This window comes from Suricata suricatta, chromosome 14, assembly GCF_006229205.1.
Source record: "Suricata suricatta isolate VVHF042 chromosome 14, meerkat_22Aug2017_6uvM2_HiC, whole genome shotgun sequence".
NCBI lineage: Eukaryota > Metazoa > Chordata > Mammalia > Carnivora > Herpestidae > Suricata > Suricata suricatta.
In genome coordinates this window covers 76,552,417-76,575,398 of record NC_043713.1, presented here as the reverse complement: position 1 = coordinate 76,575,398, position 22,982 = coordinate 76,552,417, and the positions used below count along the sequence as shown (strand labels likewise).

The 22,982-nt window shown below is 50.5% G+C and overlaps 1 protein-coding gene across 1 annotated transcript in view; it reads left to right on the top strand.

Annotated features, from left to right (window-relative positions):
• Positions 1–22,976, top strand: part of FBXW8 (F-box and WD repeat domain containing 8) — a 107,748-nt gene extending 84,772 nt beyond the window's left edge. The window contains exons 8-11 of the mRNA XM_029921828.1: positions 6,706–6,833; positions 20,146–20,319; positions 22,359–22,466; positions 22,850–22,976. Coding sequence (XP_029777688.1) covers positions 6,706–6,833; positions 20,146–20,319; positions 22,359–22,466; positions 22,850–22,976 — 537 coding nt within the window. The remainder of the gene's footprint in view (positions 1–6,705; positions 6,834–20,145; positions 20,320–22,358; positions 22,467–22,849) is intronic.
• Positions 22,977–22,982: the final 6 nt, after the last annotated feature.

Genomic DNA, 22,982 nt, shown 5'->3' with positions numbered 1-22,982 from the left:
TAGTGCCTTTATAATTTCTAGAAATTCTGTTTGTTTTTCCAGAGGTAGCTTTGCTGCTTTTGACTCCTCACCCTTTTATTTCTACAAACGTTTTCAGCATACTTTCTTATTTTATCTAATAAACATCTGATCTCCTTGGAAGTCTAATTATTCTGTTTGCTTTCTACCTCTCATTTATGATGAGTTTCTGTAGTTGGGATTTTTTTTTTGAGCCTCATAGACATCTATTTATTTACTTTTACTTTTTATTTTAACTTTAGTTAACATACAGTGTAGTATTGGTTTCAGGACAATTCAGTGATCATCACTTACATACTATACCCAGTGCTCATCACAACAAGTGCCTCCCTAACGCCCATCTAGCCCATTCCCCACCCACCTCCCTCCATCAACCCTGTTTGGTCTTTGTCCTTTTTTTATGTTTTTTATTTATTTTTGAGAGACAGAGACAGTGTAAGCAGGAGAGGGTCAGAGAGAGAGGGAAATACAGAATCTGAAGCAGGCTCCAGGCTCCAAGCTAGCTGTTAGCGCAGAGTCTGACGTGGGACTCAAACCCACAAACCGTGAGATCGTGACCTAAGCTGAAGTCCGACGCTCAACTGACTGAGCCACCCAGGCGTCCCTGCCCTCTGTCCTTAAGAGTCTCTCACGGTTTGTTTCCCCTCTGCCCTCCCCCAACCCCGGGATTTTTTTTTTTTCCACTATGAGCTTGTATTTGCCTGATCTTGATTTTGTAGGTTTCCTCTTTCTCATCCCCACCCCCCTGCCCCAATCAAAAGGTCTCACATATTTAGTACTGAACGAACCTACTGGTGCAGAAGCATAGGAGCAGACAAAAATGATTCCCCAATAAAACACGCCTGTTTGTTCAGGTGATAGGGATGTTTACAGAGTGACGGGATAGGACACACGGCCTTCATGCAGCATGAATGTGTGTGCAGTCTCAGGTGCGACCCCTTGTAGATGCAGCTTGGTTCTTCTCCAGTCTCTCCTCTTGGAGCTGTACCTGGTTTTATTACCAGTTTTCGTCTGAATCCACTGGGAAATAGGATGATTCTGCTTTTGTTTCTTGGCCAGGGGTTGCTTAATCCTGAAGGTCTCGTGAGAAGACACAGAGAGAACCGCCAACCGCCCACACCACAATGGCGGAGGAAAAGAAAGCAGTTTGGAGGTTTCCGGAGAGGCCAGGGCTGAGTGGGTCCTCCTCCTGAGAAGACCCCGCCAGCTACCAGGGAACATGTTACCAGCTTCATTTACTAGGCTGGGGGGACTTGGGGCCTTGCAGGTAGTATAAATGTCTGTTTATTTTTGAGAGAGGGAAAGAGAATCCCAAGCAGGCTCCAGGCTGTCAGCACAGAGCCCTACGTGGTGCTCCATCCCACCAACCGTGAGGTCATGACCTGAGCTGAAATCAGATAGTCAGACGCTTAGCCGGCCGAGCCACCCGGATGCTCTGGGCCTTGCAGGCAGCAGACATTCAAACTCTGAGCCTGTGTGAGGGCAGACCCAGGCCCAGCAGCTTCTATCCTGAGCTGAGCCCGAGGCAGAAACAAGTTTCCAGGGAGCCTCTATTTGCCAACGGACAGGCTTCCCCCCTGGTTTGCTTTTTATTGACGGTACCCATCCACACGAGGGCCCTGCAATAGGCAGATGTCTCAGTTCCGATGGTTCCCCTCCGAGCTGGCCAGACAACGTGTCTCCTGTCTGCCCAGGCTCCCAGGCTCCCGACGTTGGCAGAGGTCCTCAGCGCCGCCCCGACACAAGTGCCACTTCTTCTTCTGGGTTTAGCGCCCTCTTCATTTTTGGCTTCTCCCAATTTCTCAGATTTCTCAGGAGTTAAACAGAATGTTTGAGGAATGTTTAATAGACTGAGTCTTATCCAGATTTTTCAGTGTTTGTAAACACGAGGGTTTTCCACATATCCTAGTCTGCTGTGTTGTCAGAGTAAAACCTTAGCCTGGCTACGGTTGGAGCACTCTAGAATCCTTATAGTCTGGAGACGGATCTGCAGAACCTCCTTCTGTTTTGAGTAGGATGAAGTCATTCTTTATACAAGCCAGCAGCAGGATTAGGCATTCAGAAATGGGGGAATGTGTCAAGCAAAAAAAAGGGGTAGCTGCGTGTTTATTGTGAGTTACTGGATGTGGTTACCGGACACCAGATATTGCCGGATACCATGTCCCAATCAGTCAGTCTCAGTGTTGCTGGAATGAATGATAGGATTTCTTCCCTAAGGAACTTAGGGTCTAAGTCTGGGACAGGGTTTTATAGCATGTGGCATGGCACTTGGTAACAGAGCCCCAGCTGGCCTGCCTGAATCAGTCTCAGTGTTCCAGAACCATGGGTCTGAGAAGGAGAAGCTGCTGTGCAGTTCAGGATGGCACCTAGGGAACCCCAGCTGAAGGGCGGGGGCAGTCTTTGCCTTCCGTACCGACCAGAGGAGATGGACTCTGCCCCGGGCACACAGAGAACACAAAATGAGCTTAATTGAGATGGAAGAGGAGAGAACATGAAGACTGTTTGCTTTACACTCCAGAATTTGGCCTCTTACCATGACTTGCTCCCCTCAGAAGAGCAAAGTATGTGTGGCAGTGGTAGGGGTGGGTTATTAAGGAGTCCACAAAGAAAGAAGGTAGACTGTCATCTCCAAAAATTTCAGTCAGATACCCACCCCCACGCCTTTTGTCTCGGACTCTCTCAGCCCCACACCTCCAGCCTTATGTTCTCTTTGTCCCTTCCCTTTTTTTTTTTAAATAGCAGCAGAGGGGGTGCCTGGGTGGTGCAGTTGGTTAAGCATCTGACTTTGGCTTGGGTTGTGATCTCACAGTTTGTGGGTTCGAGCCCCATGTTGGGCTGTCAGCTTGGCACCTGCTTTGGATCCTCCGTCTCTCTCTCTCTCTCTCTGCCCCTCCCCCGAGCAGCAGACAAGTGATCTTTAATTCACCGTGCTTTTTTAAATGCCACCCTCTTGCAAAGTCTTCTGACCACTCCTCACCTTTTGGGAAAGGCAGTGCTGGGGTCCTGGGGAGGCGGGCCAGCTGCTCAGGTGGGTGTTGGAGTAATGCCTTTGACGGAGGAGTAGGAGGAGGACTTACTGTTTAAGTTTAAAATCAAAACATAAATGGAGTTCCTTTCTTCATTCATCAGTGTGTGACCAGAAGTCTGGGACTGGAAGGCTCTGTGGTCTCTTCCTAGTGGTTCCTGTATGCAGCTGGGTCCTGTTTCATGCTGAAGGTCACAGCCTTCCCAGATTTAGGAAACCTCTGCAGTGCCATATCACTTCTTACTCAGTGGGCCAAGGACCTCACCCCACTGCAGGGACGGCAGCCAGCTCCAGTCTGGGGCACACTAAATGTTCTGGGTCCCACCTGGAAGGTGCCCCGTGCACGGGGGCATCTCAGATGCTGGCCCTGAGGCCGCCCCCTCCTTCCTGATTCTGCCCTGCCGCCCCTGCCATTATGACACCAGATGTCAGATGTGGCTGTAAGGTGGGTCTCCGCAGAGAGGCGGTCCCACGGACCCAGGAGCAGGCCAGCTGGTGGCCGTGCACCAGCTGGTGAAGAGGTGTGTCGTTGCTGCTGGCAGCAGGCTGAGGCTTCCCCGTGTCCTCCGCCGTCCCCGTCCATTCCTGTGCGACTGCAAAGAATACGACTGATCAATGTGTGTTGACTTAGCTGTTGAACGAATTACATTGTCTCAAAATTTAGAAACAACCCAGAGCCATCAGTGTGAAGTTACACATCCACAGAGAACTTCTACACAGCCGTTAAAAAGAACAAGATTTACCTACAGATACTAATGAGGAAAGGACTCTGATGTTGTTTAAGTAGGAAGAAAGTTGTAACACAATAATCCCATTCAGGGGAACAAACAGTTTTACACACACACACACACAGGAGGCGGACCCGTGTCAGAAAACGTGTAGCGGTGTACACACGGGACCACTAAAGTGCCCTTATTTCCCAGCTTGACCTATAGAAGGCTACCGCTCCTGTGTGATTCTCCTGGGTCAGAATTTGGTACAAGATCTGTTACGTTTGAAATCAAAAAGCATAGATTTTATTTAAGAAAAGGATTCCAAAGGCATCTGAACAGTTGATGAAATCAGAAGCTCAGATTCTAAGACTAGGATTTATGAAAATACTTTAAGGTTTCTCGGAAGAAGAAAAAAACACAGAAAAAACTTTCTGCTGAAGTTCTTTGTCAACAGTGCTGGCCCCCGTGAGGTGCCCTCTCGATCTGCCCAGAAGCCACAGGGAGAGCCCCTGGTGTCCCGTGGCTGCAACGCCCTCTGCACGGTAACGGTGGGCCGCTCCGAGTCATTCTTAAGATAAACACTTGCTCCGGAATTACTGTGTAGGCTCTTTTGTAACACACTCGGTACCTAAAAGGAAAAATCCCCAGCAACTTCTGTTGATTCGGCAGTCACGTTAACACAGAACATTCTCTCCAAGATTTCTTATATCCATACACCTCTGAGAGGGAGTCAAGTGGCCATGGGTCGAGACTCACCCAACCAGGGCAATAAAGAGAAAAATTAGTCTAATGCATGGTCTTAACAAGAGGGGGAGTGTGAGCATGAATAATTAATCTCACTAGTCTGTGGCAATCAGATAAAATGAAGTCCCATTTGCTCAACCTTATTAAAAGAGAGAGAGTGTGGGAGGGAGGGAGGGAGGGAGAAATGGTAAAGGTTGTTAAGGGACTTTTAACATGGAAAGAACCGCCTCAGAGATGGGTAATGTGTTTTCTAATCTCTGTGGTCTTTAACTAACCCTAATGGTAAAGGTACTCTTTGGATATTCTGATTCATTGAATTATTAAACATTTCAGAAAATACTTGACTCTTGACTACGAACTTTGATGCCTTTATGATGGATTTTCAGTCTTTCTGGAGGGTACCAGAGCCCCCTGGGTCACTCAGAGAGGACCCATGCACTTGTCAGAAAAGACTAGAAAAGGTAACGATGGGCTCAATACCAGATTTGCACTCTTCGGTTTACCACGGACATGTGCACCTTTCAGGCCTACTTTCCTACCACAGGAGTGGAACTATTTTAAAAACAAAAAGAAATAGAGTCCAAGAACTCTACTGAAAGCCCTATTATGATACAGAAGCAGGGAAAACTACTTTTATGAGAGACCATGAGGTTGCTGTTTGAATTGTTTTTATCCCTCCAGATGATTTTATGCAACTTTTAGGTTACTCACTATAGATAGAAGACTTGATTACTTCTATCTTCTTACCTGGAAGAACTGTGGGGCTTTGTGCTTTTTGATATTTTAGAATTGTTGACATTTTTTTCATTTAAAATTGTTGGAATTTTCTCAAACTTATTTTCAACTGCGTGAAAATAAAAACAAAACCTAGCTTGTTCTCCGTAGTCTCTGTGATTAGGAAGGCAGTTTAAATTCTGAAATTACTTCTTTCCTTTCAGCCTCTTTCAGGGGCTGCTCATAACAGTTAGGTAGTAATAGTCTTTTTTTTTTTTTTTAACTGTAAAGCATTTCCAAAGATTCACTTGTTAAAAATGGGCGTTGATGGAGCGTGATTTTCAAGGTGGAGACCCCATCAACCTCTCGTTACTGAAATAAGAATCTGTATCCTGATCATTGATAAACGTGTAGGTTGAGAAGAAAAGGACAGGCCATCACTGTCATGTGTGTGAGAAGCGAGGGGAATCTAGCTACACACTATTAACATTAAAACTTCCGAGTTCAATCCTCTGAGCCACATGATCAGCAGAATAGAATGCATGTCCAGGGAAGGTGTGTGAGAGAGAGAGAGTGTGAGTGGGTGAATGAGGAGGCTCCTGAACTGTGAATTTGGGCAAGGGCTGTGTTCAGTATTGCCAACAGTGATTAACGCATAGTAAGCATTTAATGTTAATTAATTGAATTACTAAGTTTTTTTTTTTTTTTAGTAAAAGACTTAAATATTCTTTAGGAAGATTTCTTATAAATCCTCCTTTTGTTTTCTTTCTGCTGGAAAGAGAGCACAGAAGTGTTCTAATATAATGTCTGCATTGTCTAGAGGTGAAGGATACTTTATTTCCCTCTACCTTATAGAACAGAGCCTCCTAAAATTAGCAGGTGGAGAGTGACTGAAGAGAGAAATCTTTGGGAATGTCCATTATGCCTCAATTTAAAAAAATTTTTTTAATGTTTGCGAATAAAACTTTGTCGGTTTGCGGGTTAGTCTAAAGGAATCACCGGTCATGTAGTGATTGTCTGTCTTCCTGGGTTCCTGGGTACTTGGACTGTTGTTTTTCCCTTCCGGGGAACCCACAGACCGGGGAAGACTAAAGAGAGCGCAGGCTGGCTCATCGCAGACCTCAGAAAATCAGAGAGCAGCTTCTCAATCAGAAGCAGTCAGTGACCCTTATTTTCCATGCTGCTTTTTCAGGCCTAGGAAACTGCGATCCCTCCTACGCCCATTTGGCATCTTCTTTTGTGTCCTAGGATTTTGCACCCTGGCTTGAGGAATTCTTCGGATGTTCTTTTATTTTTCTTTCGTCATTCTAATAGCCATATCCCTACGCGGCCAGTACCTGGAAAAGGGGAGGAAACGAAGCAGCAGATCATCTCCCTTATCACAGGAGCTGGGGTACCAACGGCCCCGCCCAGGACCCGGCCCAGCGAGAGGCGTTGGGTGCAGGCCTACCGTCTGCAGCTGCAAACCTACCTATGTTCCTTCCTCCCCAGATCCTGGTGTACAGCCTGGAGGCAGAGCGCTGCCTCTCGAAGCTGGGCAATGCCCTCGGGGACTTCACGTGCGTCAACCTCAGAGACAGCCCTCCCAACCTCATGGTCAGTGGCAACATGGACAGGAGGTATGTCTGAGGGAGGGGCCGCGTCCTGTAGCCACGGGAGCTCCTGCCGGGGCTCCGCCCTCCGCCTGCCTCCCTCTGCCGCTCGCACCGCCGCGTTCTCACTCCACAGCCTCGCCCGCCTCAGTGCAGCCCTGATCCTTAAATACCGTCCCTGTGAACGCGGAGAACAAAGTCTTGCATTAGGTAATAGTTGGACAGAGCTGGGTCTCTGCCTCATTTCTGAAACACTACGGGAAGGTGGTCTTTTGAGCCATTTGGTGGACACAGTTGGTAGAAGGTCCAGTGAGACCACTTGGAATATCTTTTGTCCCCCTGCTGCAAAATGTGTTTGGCATTTAAAAGCTCACTTTCTAATATTAAAAACAATAACCTAAGGGCTGAATCATGTTCAACAGAATAGGGTCGCCTGCCAAGTGATGTCAAGAGTGTATTTCAGAACACTGTGGTGTCCCTCTGGTGATGGGGGGGAAAGGGACTTGATGGGAACAGATTCCAGTTTCTATTTAGCTGATTAGCAGCCTTCTCTTTAATGCTTTGGCTCCAGGAGTCAGATTTTCCTGGTACAGGGTCCAGTGCCAGCCTTGGCGCTCCAGGGACCATCAGCACGAAAGGATTAAAGTGTTTGAAAAGACCCTCTGAGTCCAAATTTTAGGTCTTGTTCTCTCCCTGTTCCCTCTCCCCCTTGTCTTTTCTTTTCCCTGTCTTTTTTTTTTTTTTTTTTTTTGGCTGGTTATCTGCCATGTCTGATCCAGTGCCCCGAAGAGAGGTAGCATGGCTGGAGGCCAGGGCCTGCCGGCGCCCCCTCCCCCGGGCCCGGCCCCGGGCTGCAGGTGGCGGGCTGCTCCGTGGGGGGGTCAGACCGAGAGGCGGGCACTCCTGCGTGCCAAGTCCCAGGCCTCTCTCTGTTGCGCCTGAGCGGCAGCTTGCAAAAATAATTATCGCGTCAAATAATATTTTCAACTCCCGACCTTCACCCCTCTGCTACCCCCTTCCCTTAGAGCAGAAAGGCCATGTGAGTGTGCTCGGTCGAAAGACAGTTTTTTCTCCAGGCTTTCTAAAATGGCTGAGGATTTCTGAGCTCGAGAGTTGAACTCTTCAGTGTAGGTCCCATTTTTCTATTAAAAAAAAAAAAACGAAACAAAACAAAACTAGGTTTGATAAGCGGCCCCACACGAGGCACAGCACATGAAACCAGTCGGGTTGCAGTTTTCCTCCCGCGTTTGAGTTCGTAGCCTGAGCTGCACAGGGGCTCCGGGCACATCTGGGAGGATCTCCCTCCAGGGGCCGAGTCACTCCTACCCGCTTTCCAGGAGAGCAAATGCACCGGGCTCCAGGGGGCATCCAAATGGAAGGGTTTGGATTGTCGCTTATGCTTCAGAGTTTGTTTACAGCGTGAGCACTGATTTAGATGCTCAGCAGGGCTCACGGGACCCCGCAGCAGTGTCCAGAGAAGAGACGTCTCCCATCCGCAGGGCGGCCAAAGCCAGGTCTCCCTGACCCTTGTCGGCAGAATAGTGTCCTTGTCAGTTCGGAGACCTGCCCACTCCGCCAGGTCGAGGTCCCCCTGCCTCATTTATACCCCCATCCGCCAGCAGAGAGGCTGAGGTGCGGGGCAAAATGCTCTCTGGTCGTTTTTTTCTCTTTCTTTTAGTTTTTTAAATGTTTATTTTTAAGAGAGCACAAGTGGGGAAAGGGCAGAGAGAAAGACACACACACAGAATCCGAAGCAGGCTCCAGGCTGTCAGCACGGAGCCTGATGTGGGGCTCGAACCCACGAACAGGCTGAGCCGAAGTCAGACACCCAACCGACTGAGCCACCTAGGCACCCCTCTCTGGTCGTTTTCAAGTGCAGATCTGACCACGTTGAGCCTATTTTATTAGGAAACGAATGTTACATCTTTTTTGTTTGTTTCTTAATCCTCTTTCTCTGTGGAGTGGAAAGTACAGAGGAGTGGTTTGGCATTCAAAGTGGCGTTTCATCAGGGCCGTCCCAGAACGGAAGGGCCGTGTAAGCAACGTAAATTTGAAACACAGGCGTTAAACAATTATATGTCTGGAAAATGAAAAGAATAAGGAATCTAGGCTTTCAGATTAGTAGAGGGAAGTCGTGTGTGTGTGTGTGTTCGTTCCCCAAAGGCTTAAGGAGCTACGAGTAGGATCTCACTAGAAATGCACACACAGGCTCTTACAGCTTATGTTTTACTTCAAAAGTGGGAGCAAATGCTGTGAAGAGAACTATATGTGCGGGGCTGTCACTTAACGGCCACTACACTTGTAAAAACCCGGAGCCTCCTTTCTTATGTTTAAACTTAATCCCCACCGCACTCCCTTCATACTCTGTCAGTAACTTAAGAGGGAAGTGGACTTTAAAGATACATAAAACTGTCCCAGGTTAGGACAAAAATAAGTTTTTATTACCATAAGGAAATCAGCAAACGTATGTGGAACTTTGTAAGGAGCTTGGGGTTGGGGGCGGGAAGCGTGGGAGATGGATAGGCTGAAATTAAAGTTAAAAACAGAGGGGCGCCTGGGTGGCTCAGTCCCCATCGGGCTCTGCGCGGACAGCTCTGAGCCTAGAGCCTGCTTCGGATTCTTGTCTCCCTTTCTCTCTGCCCCCCCCCCCTCGTGCTCTGACTCTCTCTCTCAGAAATGAACATTAAAAAAAAAAAAAAAAAAAAGGAAAAAGGTCACCTCCCTGTCACCCTCTGCAGAAGAAGCAGGTTAGAGTCTGATAAAGTTGAAGAGAATGATTGGAAATAACTGTGATTGGGTTAGGGCGGGAAGGGCTCTAACAGGGACAGAGAGAGGTGTGGCTCTTGAGAGTTTTAACACTGCAGGTCAGTGACTTCTGCATGCACACATGGTCCTTTCCTGGTACAACCCAGGAGAGCGGGGAGCGGCGGAGCACCGCGACACCCATGTTCCTCCCCACACGTCAGTCTAGGGCCCGGTGAGCGCTAAACAGCGAAGCTCTGTGCCCGTTCTGAGATGCCCCCCTCTTTTTACACGTTCACATCTGTGAAATCAGGACTTGCCCTTCACAAGGACACCGTAAAGTTGGCAGCATTTTTACACGTTACCAAAAGTAACGGTGCTTCTTGCAATCAGTAGTGTTTTTAATTAAATGAAAGTATGTATTTGTTCAACGAAGGCAGAAACGAATTAATGGCCTGGGAAGGATAACATTTTTGAGAAGCTTGAATAGATTACCAAGAGGAAGACTGTAGGAAAAGGCCAGTTGGTGGTGGTTATTTTAGTTTAACCTCTGGTGTTCACTGAGCATTTAAATCTATAAATGTACGTCTTCTGCCAAATTGGGGAAGTTGTCAGTCATTACTTCTTCACATGCATTTTTCTGCACTAGTCAGCTTCTCCAGTGATGTCCAAGTCAGTCCTGATGCTGTCCATCAGCCACTGATGCAGTGTTCGCTTTCTTCCCGAAACCTCCTGTTCTCCAGGTTCATGGCCTCCTTCCTCTGTCATCTCCATGTTCCTACTGAGCCCATCCAGTAAATTTTTTATTTCAGGTATTTTTAGTTCAAAATTTCCACTTAGATTTGTGTCTCCGCTCAGAACATCATTCTTTCTTATCATTTGTGTCTTTACTCCCTGGCATATAGTCACAGTAACTGCTTTCAAAGTCACTGATGATTCCCCAGATCTGGGTTTTTTGCTTTTTCCCCATGAGAGTGGGTCACATTTTCCTGGTTGTTTTTTTGCAGAGGCGGTGAGGGGCAGAGTATGTCAAGTAATTAGGACTGGATCCTGGACAGTAGTGTCTGTTTTGGATCCTATTGCATAATCCTCTGGAGAATGTTAAGATTTTTGTTTTCAATAGGCAGTCATCCTGGTCAAGTTCAGACGAACTTCTGTCTTCTGTGGGTGGTGACTCCTGTCCGCTCAATTTTCAAAGGTTTTTGTTTTTTTTGTTTTTTTGTTTTTTTTAGGCTTCTCTGGCTCTGTGCCATACACATGCCGCCCAGGGGTTAGTCTGAGATGGGAGTGGTCTTTGACTTTTTAAAACTGGACTACAGGTGACATATAATGTCAACAGTGATCAGCCAGCCGTCTTGTCCGTTTATCCATCACCACCGGAGTAGTGTAGTTACCATCTACCCCACGCATCGTGATTACAGCGCTCCGGCTGTCCTCCCTAGGCCACACTCTCCATCTCTGTGCCTTACTCACCTTGTAACCTCTTAGTCTCCTTCAGGACTTTGCTCCTCCTCCGGCGCCCTTTCCTCCGGGATTTGCTCTCCGGATAGATTTCTGAGTCTGTTTCTGGTTTTTGTTTGCTTGTTTTGTTTTTTAGATTCCACGTCTGTGACATATGGTATTTGTCTTTTTCTCTTTGACTTATTTCAGTTAGTATTATACCTTCTAGGTCCATCCATGTTATTGGAGGAGAGATTTCATTATTTTGTGGCTGAGTAACATTCCCTTGTATATACACACACCTTTACCCATCCGCCCATCGACGGACACTTAAGTCACTTCCATATCTTGGCTCTTGTAAATAACGCTGTGAATTAGTGGTTTTGTTTCCCTTGGGAAAATAGCCAGTGACAGAATTTTGAGTTTTTTGAGGAACCTCCATACTGTTTTCCACAGTGGCTGCCCCAGTTTACATTCCCACCAACAGTGCACAAGGTCCCCTTTTCTCCATCCTGTCACTAACACTTGTTTTGGGGTTTTTTTTATTGTTCACTTATTTATTTTGAGAGAGAGAGAGAATCCCAAGCAGTCTCCTCCTGGTCAGCCCAGATCCCGACCCGGGGCTCAATCTCACAACCGTGAGATCGTGACCTGACCCAAAATCAAGACTCCGGTGCTTAATCGAGTGAGCCACGCAGGCGCCCCCTTGTTATTTCTCTTTGATGCTACCCGTTCTGACCGGCGTGAGGTGGTGTCTCCTTGTGGTTTTGATTTGCATTTCCCGGCCGATGAGAGGTGTTGAGCGTCTTCTCACGTGTCTTTGGCCGTCTCTGTCCTCAGGAGAAACTGCCTGTTCCGCTTCCCCGGAGACGGCAGTGGTTCAAATCTGAGTTGAGATTGTACAGCCGTTGCCGTGCTGCTTTGGGTCTGTCCTGCACGCTCACAGACGAGCCTCGGATTCGTGAGGGGTCCTGTGTGCGTAAGAGGCCTTCCTTCAGTGTCCACCCGTCCATCACTCCATTCTCCGGCCGTGTCTGCCCCCTGCTTCCCCCCGCCTTCCAGCCGCGTCCGCCCCCCTTCGTCCCTACACTTTGGAGCCTCTGAAGTCCTCCTTTCCCTTGGGCCTCTGACCAGAGGGGAGGGGGTTTCTCTCAGAGTTTTACCTGCCCGCTTTGCTACCGCCATGCAGCCCTGCGACTGGAGTCTGCCGTTGGGGCAAAGCACCAGAGAAAAGAGGGGGGACATCCCAGCAAAGAACCTCCCCCCACCACAACACACACCTTGTTTGGACTGCAAGGGCCCCTTTCCCTGGTTCTTCAGAAAGGTGGGGGGTTTGGGGAGCATTAGCTCCTGTTCCACCACACGGCTCTGCTCTTGGAGCGCGTGCGTGGGGCGTGGCTGTGAGCGGAGGGAAGAGCTGCAGAGCCTTTCCCCGTGCGATCCTGCCTCCACAGCCCAGCTTCCTGAGGTGACTCCCCAGAGGCCTCAGGTGTTTGCTCGTGGTGTTCCATCCAGAGGTTTTGGTGGTGGTTCAGCAGGAGACAGGCTTTAGTTCCTTTGGTCGGAAGCAGAACTCCCATTTTCTCTTCAGTGATTTAAATTAAACAGTTGGCTGTCAAGAGCTGTGGCAAATGAGGCCCCTCCCCATTCTGTCTGTCGTCCGCAGTCTCCTCATCGGTGACCTGCCCGTTCCCCTCCATGAAATCGGGGATCAGGAACAGAGCAGCCCATCAGTGCTCTGCAGGGAGAATCTGAATAGGAGTTGGTGCTGAGGGCCTGGGTCAGCTTGGTGGTGGGTTGCCAAGGCAACAGTCACCGCACCAGCAATCCCCACTGCCCTTTCCTCCCGTAATCTCAGTATTATTGAAAATTTTAGCAGCTCTATGGAGATAAAATGCACATGCGTACCACTCACCAGTTCAAACCGTACAATTGAGTGTAACCTTCACAAGGTTGTGCGACCATCACCATCATCTCAGTCAGCCTGGGACATTTCCTATAAATGGTACCCTATAAAATGTGGCCCGTCGTGAGTGGCTTCTCCCACGTAGCATAATAATTCCAAGCTAAACTGTGTTGTCGCGTGAATCACTACCTTCCTTTTTATGGACAGACAGTATTCCACTGTGGGAGTGTACCACGCTTCTTCAGTCCTCAGTTAATGGACGTTTGGGTTGTTTCCACTTTCTGACTGTTATGAATACTGCTGTCGTCATTCAGGTACACATTTTTGTGAGATGTGTGTTTTCAGTTTTCTTGGCTAGATACTTAGGAGTGGAGCTCCTGGGGCGCCTGGGTTGTTCAGTCAGTTGAGTGTCCGACTTCGGCTCAGGTCATGATCTCAGGGTTTGTGGGTTCGAGCCCAGTGTCGGGCTCTGTGCTGACAGCTAACTCAGAACCTGGAGCCTGTCTTTGGATTCTGTGTCTCCCTTTCTCTCTGACCCTCCCCTGCCTGCACTATCTCTGTCTCTCAAAAATAAATAAAAAACATTTAAAAATTAGAAAAAAAAAAAAAGAGTAGAGCTCCTGGCTTCAATGGTAACTCAGTATTTACCCGTTTCAGGAACTTACACACTTTTTCAAAATGGCTGCGCCATTTCCCACCCCCCCCACCCCTGCAGTGGGCGGCGGTTCTCGTATCTCCGCCGCCTCACCAGTACCTGCTCCGGTCTCTAATTACAGCGTAACAGGCATGAAGTGGTGGCTCCCTGTGGTTTTGATTCTCACTCTGGTGGCTGATGAGGTTGAACACACTTTCATTTATTTCTTGGCCTCGTCGGATAAATGTCCCTTCAGATCCCTGGCCCATTTTTTTTAGCTGGGGTGTCTTTTTATTTATTGAGTTGTAAGAGGCTTTCATAGGTCACAGATACCAGTCCTTTATCAGATACGATTTGTAAGTATTTTCTCCTAATCTGTGGGTTGTCCCTTCCCCCTCTCGGCGGCATCCTTTGAAACACAACAGGTTTTAATTTCAGTGAAATTCAGTTTCTCTGTTTTTTTTCTGTCACCAGTGCTGGTAGTGTCCTATTGAAGAAGCCATATCCTAGCCCTGGGTCACCAAGATTTACTCTTAAGTTTTCTCCAGAGAGTGTTTCTAGCTTTGGCTGCTACAGCAAGGTCTCTGGGGCATCTGGAGTTGATGTGTGTGTGTGTTGTGAGCTGGGAGTCCAGCCTCTTCCTTTCACGTGTGGATGCCCCGCTGTCCCGGCACCATCTGTTGAAAAGTCTATTCTTTCCCTGTTAAACTGTCTCAGCACCATTGTTGGAAATCAGCTGACCATAAAATAGGTTATTCTGGGTACATTCATCTGATTAAAATTTAGAATCTAAAAGGATACTGGAAGCTAAATGTTTCCGTGTTTCCGGTTTGGGGGCGCGTGCCGTATTATTTGGGGGTATGTGCATCACCATTATTGCTCACAGACCTCTCCACAGCCGTCCAGCGCCGGCTCAGCTGAGGAACCAGGGCGGGAAGGGTTGAGTCCCAGGTCCGAGGGTTGTGCTGCCCTTCATGGGCAAGGTAAGGAGCGCGCTAAACCTGAGAGAGACAGCTTTGAAAACACATAGCTCTGAGCAGAGCCTGGAGTTGGATAATTAAACTGGGTAGTTCTACTCTAACCCTGCGTGTTCTAGTTGCTGTTTAAAGTGAATCCTTCACCAGCGGCCGTCATCAGTGCTATATAGATAAGGCTATTGATTGTGGCGTATAAAATTATATGTAAGATCCTCTCTAATAGCCAAGTTCAGTGAGACAAAACAGAATCCTGTATTGATTTCTTTAAAACTATGTATATATTAGCTTTCTTGATTAATTTGGTCTTCAAACACACACACACACTGTAATGGTTTCTTATTTGTTCTATTTTCTGGATAGAAATGCAGCTTTAGGTCAGGTCCTTCTAAATGAAACTGCTGATCCAGGATCTGAAGAGGCTTCGTCTCTGCCGTTATCATACGGGACTATTTAATCCAAGCCAATGGGAGGCGAGCCCTGAGCGGTGACGCCCCCCCCCTCCAAGTCTGGGAGCTTGCCTCTGGCCCTGACAAACAGGAAGCGTGGGGCGCTGCCCCCTGCTGTCAGAGCGCGGGCGGGCGGGGGTGAGCGATGTGTTCGCTCCATCTGCAAGTGTTCAAGTCCATTATTGAGAGCTCTCAGCACAGGACCAGCCGGAGCAGGCCTCCCTCCCCGTTCCAGCACGTTCCCTGCCCGTCAGATGGATGCTCCTCTGCTGGAGTCTCTGGAAGGTTCTGGTGTCTTTTATTTTAATTGGCGGACGAGAGCCGACTCCTATGGCGTGATTTTCATTAGAGGGGGCTGGAGAGAGCGAGTGTTGGAACGGCCCTCCAAACCCAGCCATGAATATTAAACATAACACAATTACAGCCTTCGGACCAATTATTTTTTTCAGCGGGCAAAGTTGGGGAAATACTCGCAGGACAGGGATTCACAGTATCTGCCACTGGCGTCTTTGTGTCCCTGGAACCGGCGGTCTTGGCATCATCTTGTGCCTGTTTGTGGTGCTACCTGTTTCCCAGCATGGAGACTTTGATCGGGGCGCCGAATTTGCCGACGCAGGGGGTTCAGGCTGGGGTCAGGCCAGGTTGGGGTTTTCGAGGCCAGCACTGCTTCCTTCGTGGGATTGTGAGTGGCCCATGTGGCCTCTGCCCACCGTGGGGTGCGCCTGTCTGTCTGTCCGTCCGTCTGTCGAGGAGAAAGCAGAGTGCTGCCTCTCCCTGGAGAGGTCCTGTAAATGCTCTTCCTTCCTTCCTTCCAGTGGGGAGGAGTTCAAGTCTGTTTCGCCCATTGCTGTTTTCCTTAGTGATGTAAAATACGCAAATGCTGCATCTTTTGGTGTATTTGTTTATTTTGTGTAGAGCCATCAGTGCTGGCATCTGAATACAATAGCAAAACAGATGGCAAACTTTGAACTTCTGGACCAAATTTGTGTTTGCCTTTGTCTCCCTAACAGCCAAACTGTAAATTATGGAGTGTAAATATCCAACAGAGGAGCTCTTTGTGAAAAGCACCGCAGCAAAATAGGTCCTCATTAACCAGATACGCGCTGAAAAGTACTTGGGCCAGAGTCCTCCCCGTCCCCGCCCCGCCCCTGTCCCGCATCCTCTTCAAGTCGCCTTTGGTAAGCAGTGCAGCGGTGGCCCGGCCACCTGCCTTTCCCAGCGGCCACACCTCCTCTCCCCACAACTGCCCCCAGCGGCCCAGTGCTGGAGGGAGACCTGTGTTTCCCAGGGCTGCTCCCTGCGCTCTCCCATCTCTGGTCCCAGGCCCTTGGGGGGTGCGGGGGGAGGCTGTAGTGGGATAGCTGGCTCCAGGCCCTCACCTGTGTCCCCAGACTCAGGATGTGAGTGACACACAGCGCACGGCGAAAAGCACGTGTATACGGCACGGCCCGGTTTGAACGGGAACAGCACGCCTGTGCGGCCACCACCACCCAGCTTACCCAGTGCCCCGTCACAAACGGGGTGCCTTTAGCCCCTCCTTCCGCTACCTCCACTCCTCCCCAGGGGACTGCTGTCACCAGTTCAAGTGCATCCTGGGAGAATCGGACAGTTTTCACCACAGCAGGTAACCTGTACCTTCGAAAGCACGACACAGCGGGAGACACCATGCTTCTGGGCCCCGGGTGTCCTCGGCCACAGCTGCATGTCGGCGTTCTGCAGGGGTGTCCTGTCCACGCGCGGCCTGACCCCTTCACCCCCGGGCCCGTGCTCTCCCTGCGCAGCCCGGGGGGGGGGGGGGGAACAGCGCGCCGCCTGCAGCAGCGAGGGGCCAGGTCCGTCCCCGTCCGTCACATGCATGCCTGCTTCACTGCCACGCTGGCTGCCCCTCCTCGAGAGGGGATGTGTCTTTCCCTCAGGTTGCTTTTAAGACCTTTGTCTCCTGCGTTTTCCCCCGTTAGTAAGATGGTCTCCGCTGTGTGGCTCTTCCCTGATGAGTGTGAGCAGCGGGCCTTCCATCAGGGCTAGAAAAACGCCAGCCGTGTACTGTCTTGACGGCTGCCTCTCTGCCATATTGTTTTCTCCGTCCGGAACTAATTCTGGACACAGGCTGAAGAAAAGTTGTTTTTTTTTTTTTTTAATAAACCAGGAGTCCCCCTATTCCCACCCCCTGTGGGTGGGCCCAAATCGCACCTTCTTGCCGCTGTGTTTCGGGAAGCTCCATCCCTCTCAGTTCCTGTGGCTGGCACCGCATGGGAGCTGGCCAGGCTGCTTCCCAGCGTGGGCCCCGGGGCAGTTGCTTGCTTTGTGAACTGAGCAGTGCACTTTCTAGGGTGTCGCAGCGGAAGTGGTTTCCAGTGGGAAGCTCCGGAAGTTGTCTGAAACAGACACCCCATCTTCTGCTAAAACTGTGCTATTGGCCTTGTACGTCCACGTGTGTTTGTATTCGTGCATTAGGTACAGCTTAGATCAATTCCTAGCAATGAAACTACCACATCAGAAGCAAAGTATACGGTCCGTGGGATACTGCCAGGTCACCCGCCGAAGAGGGGCCCTGCTCCCGTCAGGCGTGCGTACGCGTGCGTCTGCCCAGGTCTCTCCGGCCTGGACGGTCTCGCAGACAGCTGACGGGTGGGACCAAACTGTGATTTTAGTTCTTAACTTGTCTCATTACCAGTGAACACATCTCACACATGTTGAAAAGCCATTAGTAATTAATTCCTGGCTTTTATTTTGGTTTTAGGTTTTCCATCTTTACTTTGAAGTTGAAGGATTTTTTTTTTTTTTACAAGAAATTAGTCTTCCCTGTTGCATTTCCCACAGTTTATCCTTTGCCTTGACTTTTTTTCCCATATGGGAAAAATGTCAACACTTTTATATATAGTTATTACTATTTTCCTTTTTGACTTCTGGGTTTGTTTAGAAGGGCCTTTCCTATTCTGAATATTCGTGCAGTTCATTATGTTGAACTCTCTGCGTCTCCTATAATTTACTTTACTTTGCTGTGCTGTATCGGGTAGAGCTCCAAGCTGAGAAAGTTGTTATATGGTATTTTGTCTTTAATTGCTATTACAAGGGGGATCTTTCCTTTGTACCCAAGACAGCTATTGATTCTGACATATTAATTTCATTTGATTCTGAGTTATTACTGAATTACCTTCTGCTGTCAGGTCTAGTTTGTCCTCTTCTCATTTTTTCTATCTAATTGTGTCTAATTTTTTTTAATGTTTATTTTTGAGAGAGTGCAAGCAGGGGAGGGGCAGAGAGAGGGTCCCAAGCAGGCTCTGCGCTGACAGCAGACAGTCTGATACGGGGCACAAACCTCGAGATCATGATCTGAGCCAAAGTCTGATGCTCACCCAGCTGCACCACCCAGGGCCCCTGTGTCTAAACAAGGTGAAGTGTTCGTGAAGGCTTTAAGAAGTGTTCTAGCTCATCGACTTTCTTTTCAGCATCCGTGGAAACAACTGTGAGGCTTTTCCTCATTTGTCGTAGTAACTTCAACTATACGAAGAGACGTCCTTAATGGGTTCCGCTTGTTAGTGGCATATGGCTCTGGCCCCTGCTGTATTTTCTTCAGGTCTGAGCATTGACACAGACCCGGTGCTGATGGTCAGGGTCTGGGTGGTGACAGAACCCCAGCTTCACCTCGAGATCGGGGCAGCTGTCCTTCCCGTGCGCAGCCCCTGGGTTGCCTGCTTGTTCCAGGGGCCGTTGCTCTCTGGACGGCTTTCCCAGTCTGCTCCGTTACTTTTCCTCTCCTGGGGGTCGGTTCGGGAATGAATTCCCAGGAGATCGAACAAAATCAGTCCAGACCTGAGAACACAGTGACTAAAGAAACTGAATTACTTAAAAAAAAAAAAAAATCCATATAGGTTTTTCCTGTCCAGGCAAGTTTACCAGACGCTTGCTAAACTGTCCCCTTCGTCATTACAGTTGTTCTCCTGGCTGATCCGCGTGAGGCCCTTCCTGCTCATGGGTGGGTTCGGGCCGCGTGCAGGCTGGGACTTCGCAAGCCGGCCTCACGAGCCGCACCGGGGTGCTCTCTGCAGCCCTCGTGGCCTGTGCGGGAGGCTCCCCTCACCGTCCTTCCGGTATTTTGCCACATCCCTTTCTTGTAGGGAGCATCCACAGGTAGATTTGGGGTCCTTTTCTGTTAAAATCTTAATTATGCCTTCAAACTCGGAAGGTCCACGAGGTACAGAATTTTTGGGTCAAGCTCATGTTCCTCAGAACGCTGCGTGCCCTCGTGACAGCGGCTTCAGATCCTCTGACCGCACTTGCCGCACTGGCATGAGCCGGGACCCTGCTGCCGTGGGTCTTTTCCTTTTTGCCTTGCCCCAGAAAGGCTGTTAAATTCGCCTGTACAGAAGCTCTGCCCCCATTTAATTTTTGCCGCGTGGCTTATTGCAGGAAGCATGTTGGTGCTCTGCGTTTATATGAGATCTAATTCATCCAGACGTGGAAATGCAGCATATACTTAAGCAAAGAGTCCTTTTTAAAGAGGTTCTTAAATTCACGTTATTATAAGGCAAGTAATTATTTTGGGACTTGAGATAATGACAGCGAAGTGTCCGCATACTCTTACCATGATGTTATTGTGCTCCGCTGTGGACACGCTGCTTTCCAAATTTCAACAAGAGGATGATGCAATTTCAAAGTCAAGTTAAATTCAGTCCCAGAAAAGTGTTATTTTCCCAGCCGGGTAAGGGTTTGGGTTGCAGACAAGTGTGGCCGGTCCACCTCCTCCACTGAGCGGATGGAGTAAGTCAGCACCAGCAAACCACGGTGCCGGGCAGGGGGCTTCCCCTGGGCCAGCCTTCGCAGTCCGCCGGGGCGTGGACTCAGGCTCAGGGCAGGGGCCGTCCCTGTGGAGTGGAGAAAGCATGCGTGACAGGTCACTGACCTATTTGTCTAGAGTCTTATCTTGTTCCAGGGGCTTTTAAATCATTCTGATTAGACAGTTAGGGGTCCTGTAAACTTCATCTCTATCGCATCTTAGCCTCTTAGCCATGTGCTCGTAAGGAGGTAAAAGTTCTACATCAGTATGAAGATGTTGGCACCCAAGGTTTTTGTTTTGACTGCTCTGCTTTCACAAGACTGTGGGGCATCGACCAGCACAACCGGGTGAATGTGTCACTGCGGGCCTTAACACGAATCCCCGCTCTCTTCTCTGTGCTCCTCTTGGGCCTTCCAGGGTGAGGATCCATGACCTCCGCGCTGACAAGATCGCCCTGTCTCTCTCTGCTCACCAACTGGGAGTCTCTGCAGTACAGATGGACGACTGGAAAATCGTCAGCGGAGGCGAGGAGGGCCTGGTCTCCGTGTGGGATTACCGGATGAACCAGAAGCTGTGGGAAGTGCATTCCAGGTAATGGAATGACAGCAGCTCCTCGTGCCACAGGCTGGCCGGGTGTCCCCACGCCATCCTCAGCATAACCAGGGAGCGGGCTGCTGTAAGAGAGACGGAGCTGGTCACTGGAGAGGCGGTAGTTCTCACCCCGTTAAGCCGGCTGTGACTCCTGCCAAGCCTGGCGTCCCCGACTGCGCCCTCCACTCCCGAGTCCCAACAGGCGTGACCTTGATTGTCTGCTCATTTCTAGGGACACTGAGGCCTGAAAGTAGTCAGGCTTTGACTAAGGAGGGAGGAATCTGTCATTTCGTTATCCCAAGTGTCAGGCATCTAACATTACGGATGCCTAACTGGTCAGGGCTGGAGCTGACGCGAGGCTGTCCCCATCTTTCCCTGGGGCAGGGGTGCCCCTTCCCCAGCCACCCGGCCTTCCATGTCTCCACTGGGGGCAGAGGAGGGGAGCCTTCTTCACAGCTGGCCCTCAGCACCACTGCGAAGACCAGTTCCGCAACACAGAGCACGAGCATTTGACTTTGCTAAGTCAAAACAGGAATTGGCTGCCTCTTAAAAGACAGTGTTACCTAGTGATCGCTCCCTCCAGCAGCTTCTGTCCGACTACACTGCCTGGCTCTGTCCTCCCCTGCCTTACTCAGCAAACAGGTGCAAAAGCCCTTTTCCTGCTTTCTCTAGCAATGCAGGGCGTTGCCACCAGGGGGTGCCAAAAGGCAACTAAAAGGCCTCGATGGTGGCATCCCAGAACCATTGGCCCGTGAGGATTCAGGTCAGCCTCCCCTACTGGGAAGGCTCACTGCAGCTCTGGCCCCAGGGGACTGCCCCACCACCCCGCTTTTCAGCAGCAGCTCCGCCTAGTTCACTAGGACTGGACTCCAGCCAGATCTCGTTTTCTCTCCCTGAAAAGCCGTGTTCCTCTGACCCATCATTCAAGTGGGGCCCCAGTCAGTGAGGTCTTCCCAGCACTTGCCTTCCCCGCCCATTTGCAAACGTACAACCAGCCTGCCCCTCCCCCCCCCCCGGTTAGTGGCCTGTCCCTGGCAAGGGGCCATGTCCACCAGCAGAGGGCCAGGCCCCACGCTCCACTGTCCTCCCGGAGCTTACGTGCTCACCACGTCCTCGCCTGCCCGTGCAGGCAGCGGCCTGGGTTCTCTCGAGCCTCTGGTCCAGCCCCCTCTCCCTTGTTGCCGCACCTCCCCCCCCCACGGGGCCCCTAGGGACGTCTTCCAGACACACTCACTTCTGGTTGGTGCCCTGAAGCCTGGACTGGCAGGGCCAGGTTCAGGTCCCCCGAACTTGCAGTACTGAAAAGAGAATGCTCTGTCCCCACCAAGCAGCCTGTCCCCGGCCCTCCCAGGAGCAGCTCCTGCTCTGCCCACACAGATTCTCCTGCCTCTCCGCCCTCCCGCAAGGGCCTGGCTGCTGGGCCCTTGCTGAAGCCTGTGTCCCAGCCTTGGGGCTTGTGACATTGCTCATGCTCTAAACACTGGCTTCATTTTGGGGGCATTCACTCTTACGTCCTTTCCTAGGAAGCCTCTGGCCTCACACGTTACATCCTGTGGCCCCTGGCTTGGCGCTGGGACCGTGGTAGGCAGGCACCTGATCAAGGTTTTTAGAATGCACAAAAGCCTTTACTCCATCAATCGATTACACGCCATTGTTGCAAAACTTTGCAGCACAACAGCATGTGCAGAGAGTCCAAACAGCAGTTGTGCCCTCTCAAATTTAGGGGGTCTCTGATGGATCAGCCCAGCACCCTGCAGAGGGGGAGCCTGGCAAACCTGTCCAGGGCCGGCCGGCCAGCAAGGGGGCCATTCTCTACCACATGCTACTAAAATCCTTTACATCAAAACACACCAGGTTGGGTGGTCGGCCAGGAAACAGGGCACCCAGACTTGTTGACAGTGATGCCACAATACGGAACTGAAGCAAGTCTCTGCCCCCACTGTGAGAAGCTTGGCAGAGGATTCTAGAGCCCCTGAACTCTCAATTTCCAAACGTGGAGGGGAGGGCTTCCCTTGACCAGGCCCTCTGTTGTCTTCCAGGCACCCCGTTCGTCACCTGTCCTTCAACAGCCACAGCCTCATCACGGCCAACGTGCCCTACGAGAGGGTGGTGCGGAACAGTGACCCGGACTTCACGGCCCACAGGAGGTCAGCGCGGGGCTGGCTTTGCGGGTGTTCAGAACGGACAGTCCTAGTTTGGTTTTATTACCGGAAACCTCATGCTGCCTCGTCCCCGACAGGGTCTTGCCTCAGCCGTGGTCATTCGGGCTCCCTACACCAGCGCGGTGGTCTCACTCCCAGTGACCGTGGCAGAGCCCCCCCCCCCGCCCTAGTGGCTGGGGGGGCCTCCCTTCCCAGAGAGGGGGCTACCCCTGTGCCTCCCCTCCGTCAGACGCGGCGGCTCACCTGAGTGTCTCCAGTCCCAGGACGGAGTGTCCGCCAGGCCGTTGGCCACACGGATGTGAGCGTTCACGGCCCGGCCATCCAGGGTGGGCACCGACCTGATGTGCTGCCGTCTGTGTTTCCTCTAGGCACCGCGGGCTGGTCCACGCCTACGAGTTTGCGGTGGAGCGGCTGGCCCTGCAGAGCACGCTGCCCGTGTGCCGGGCACCCACTGACACCGCGGCCGGCTACACCCTGGCGCTCGCCTTCCCCTAGGAGCGC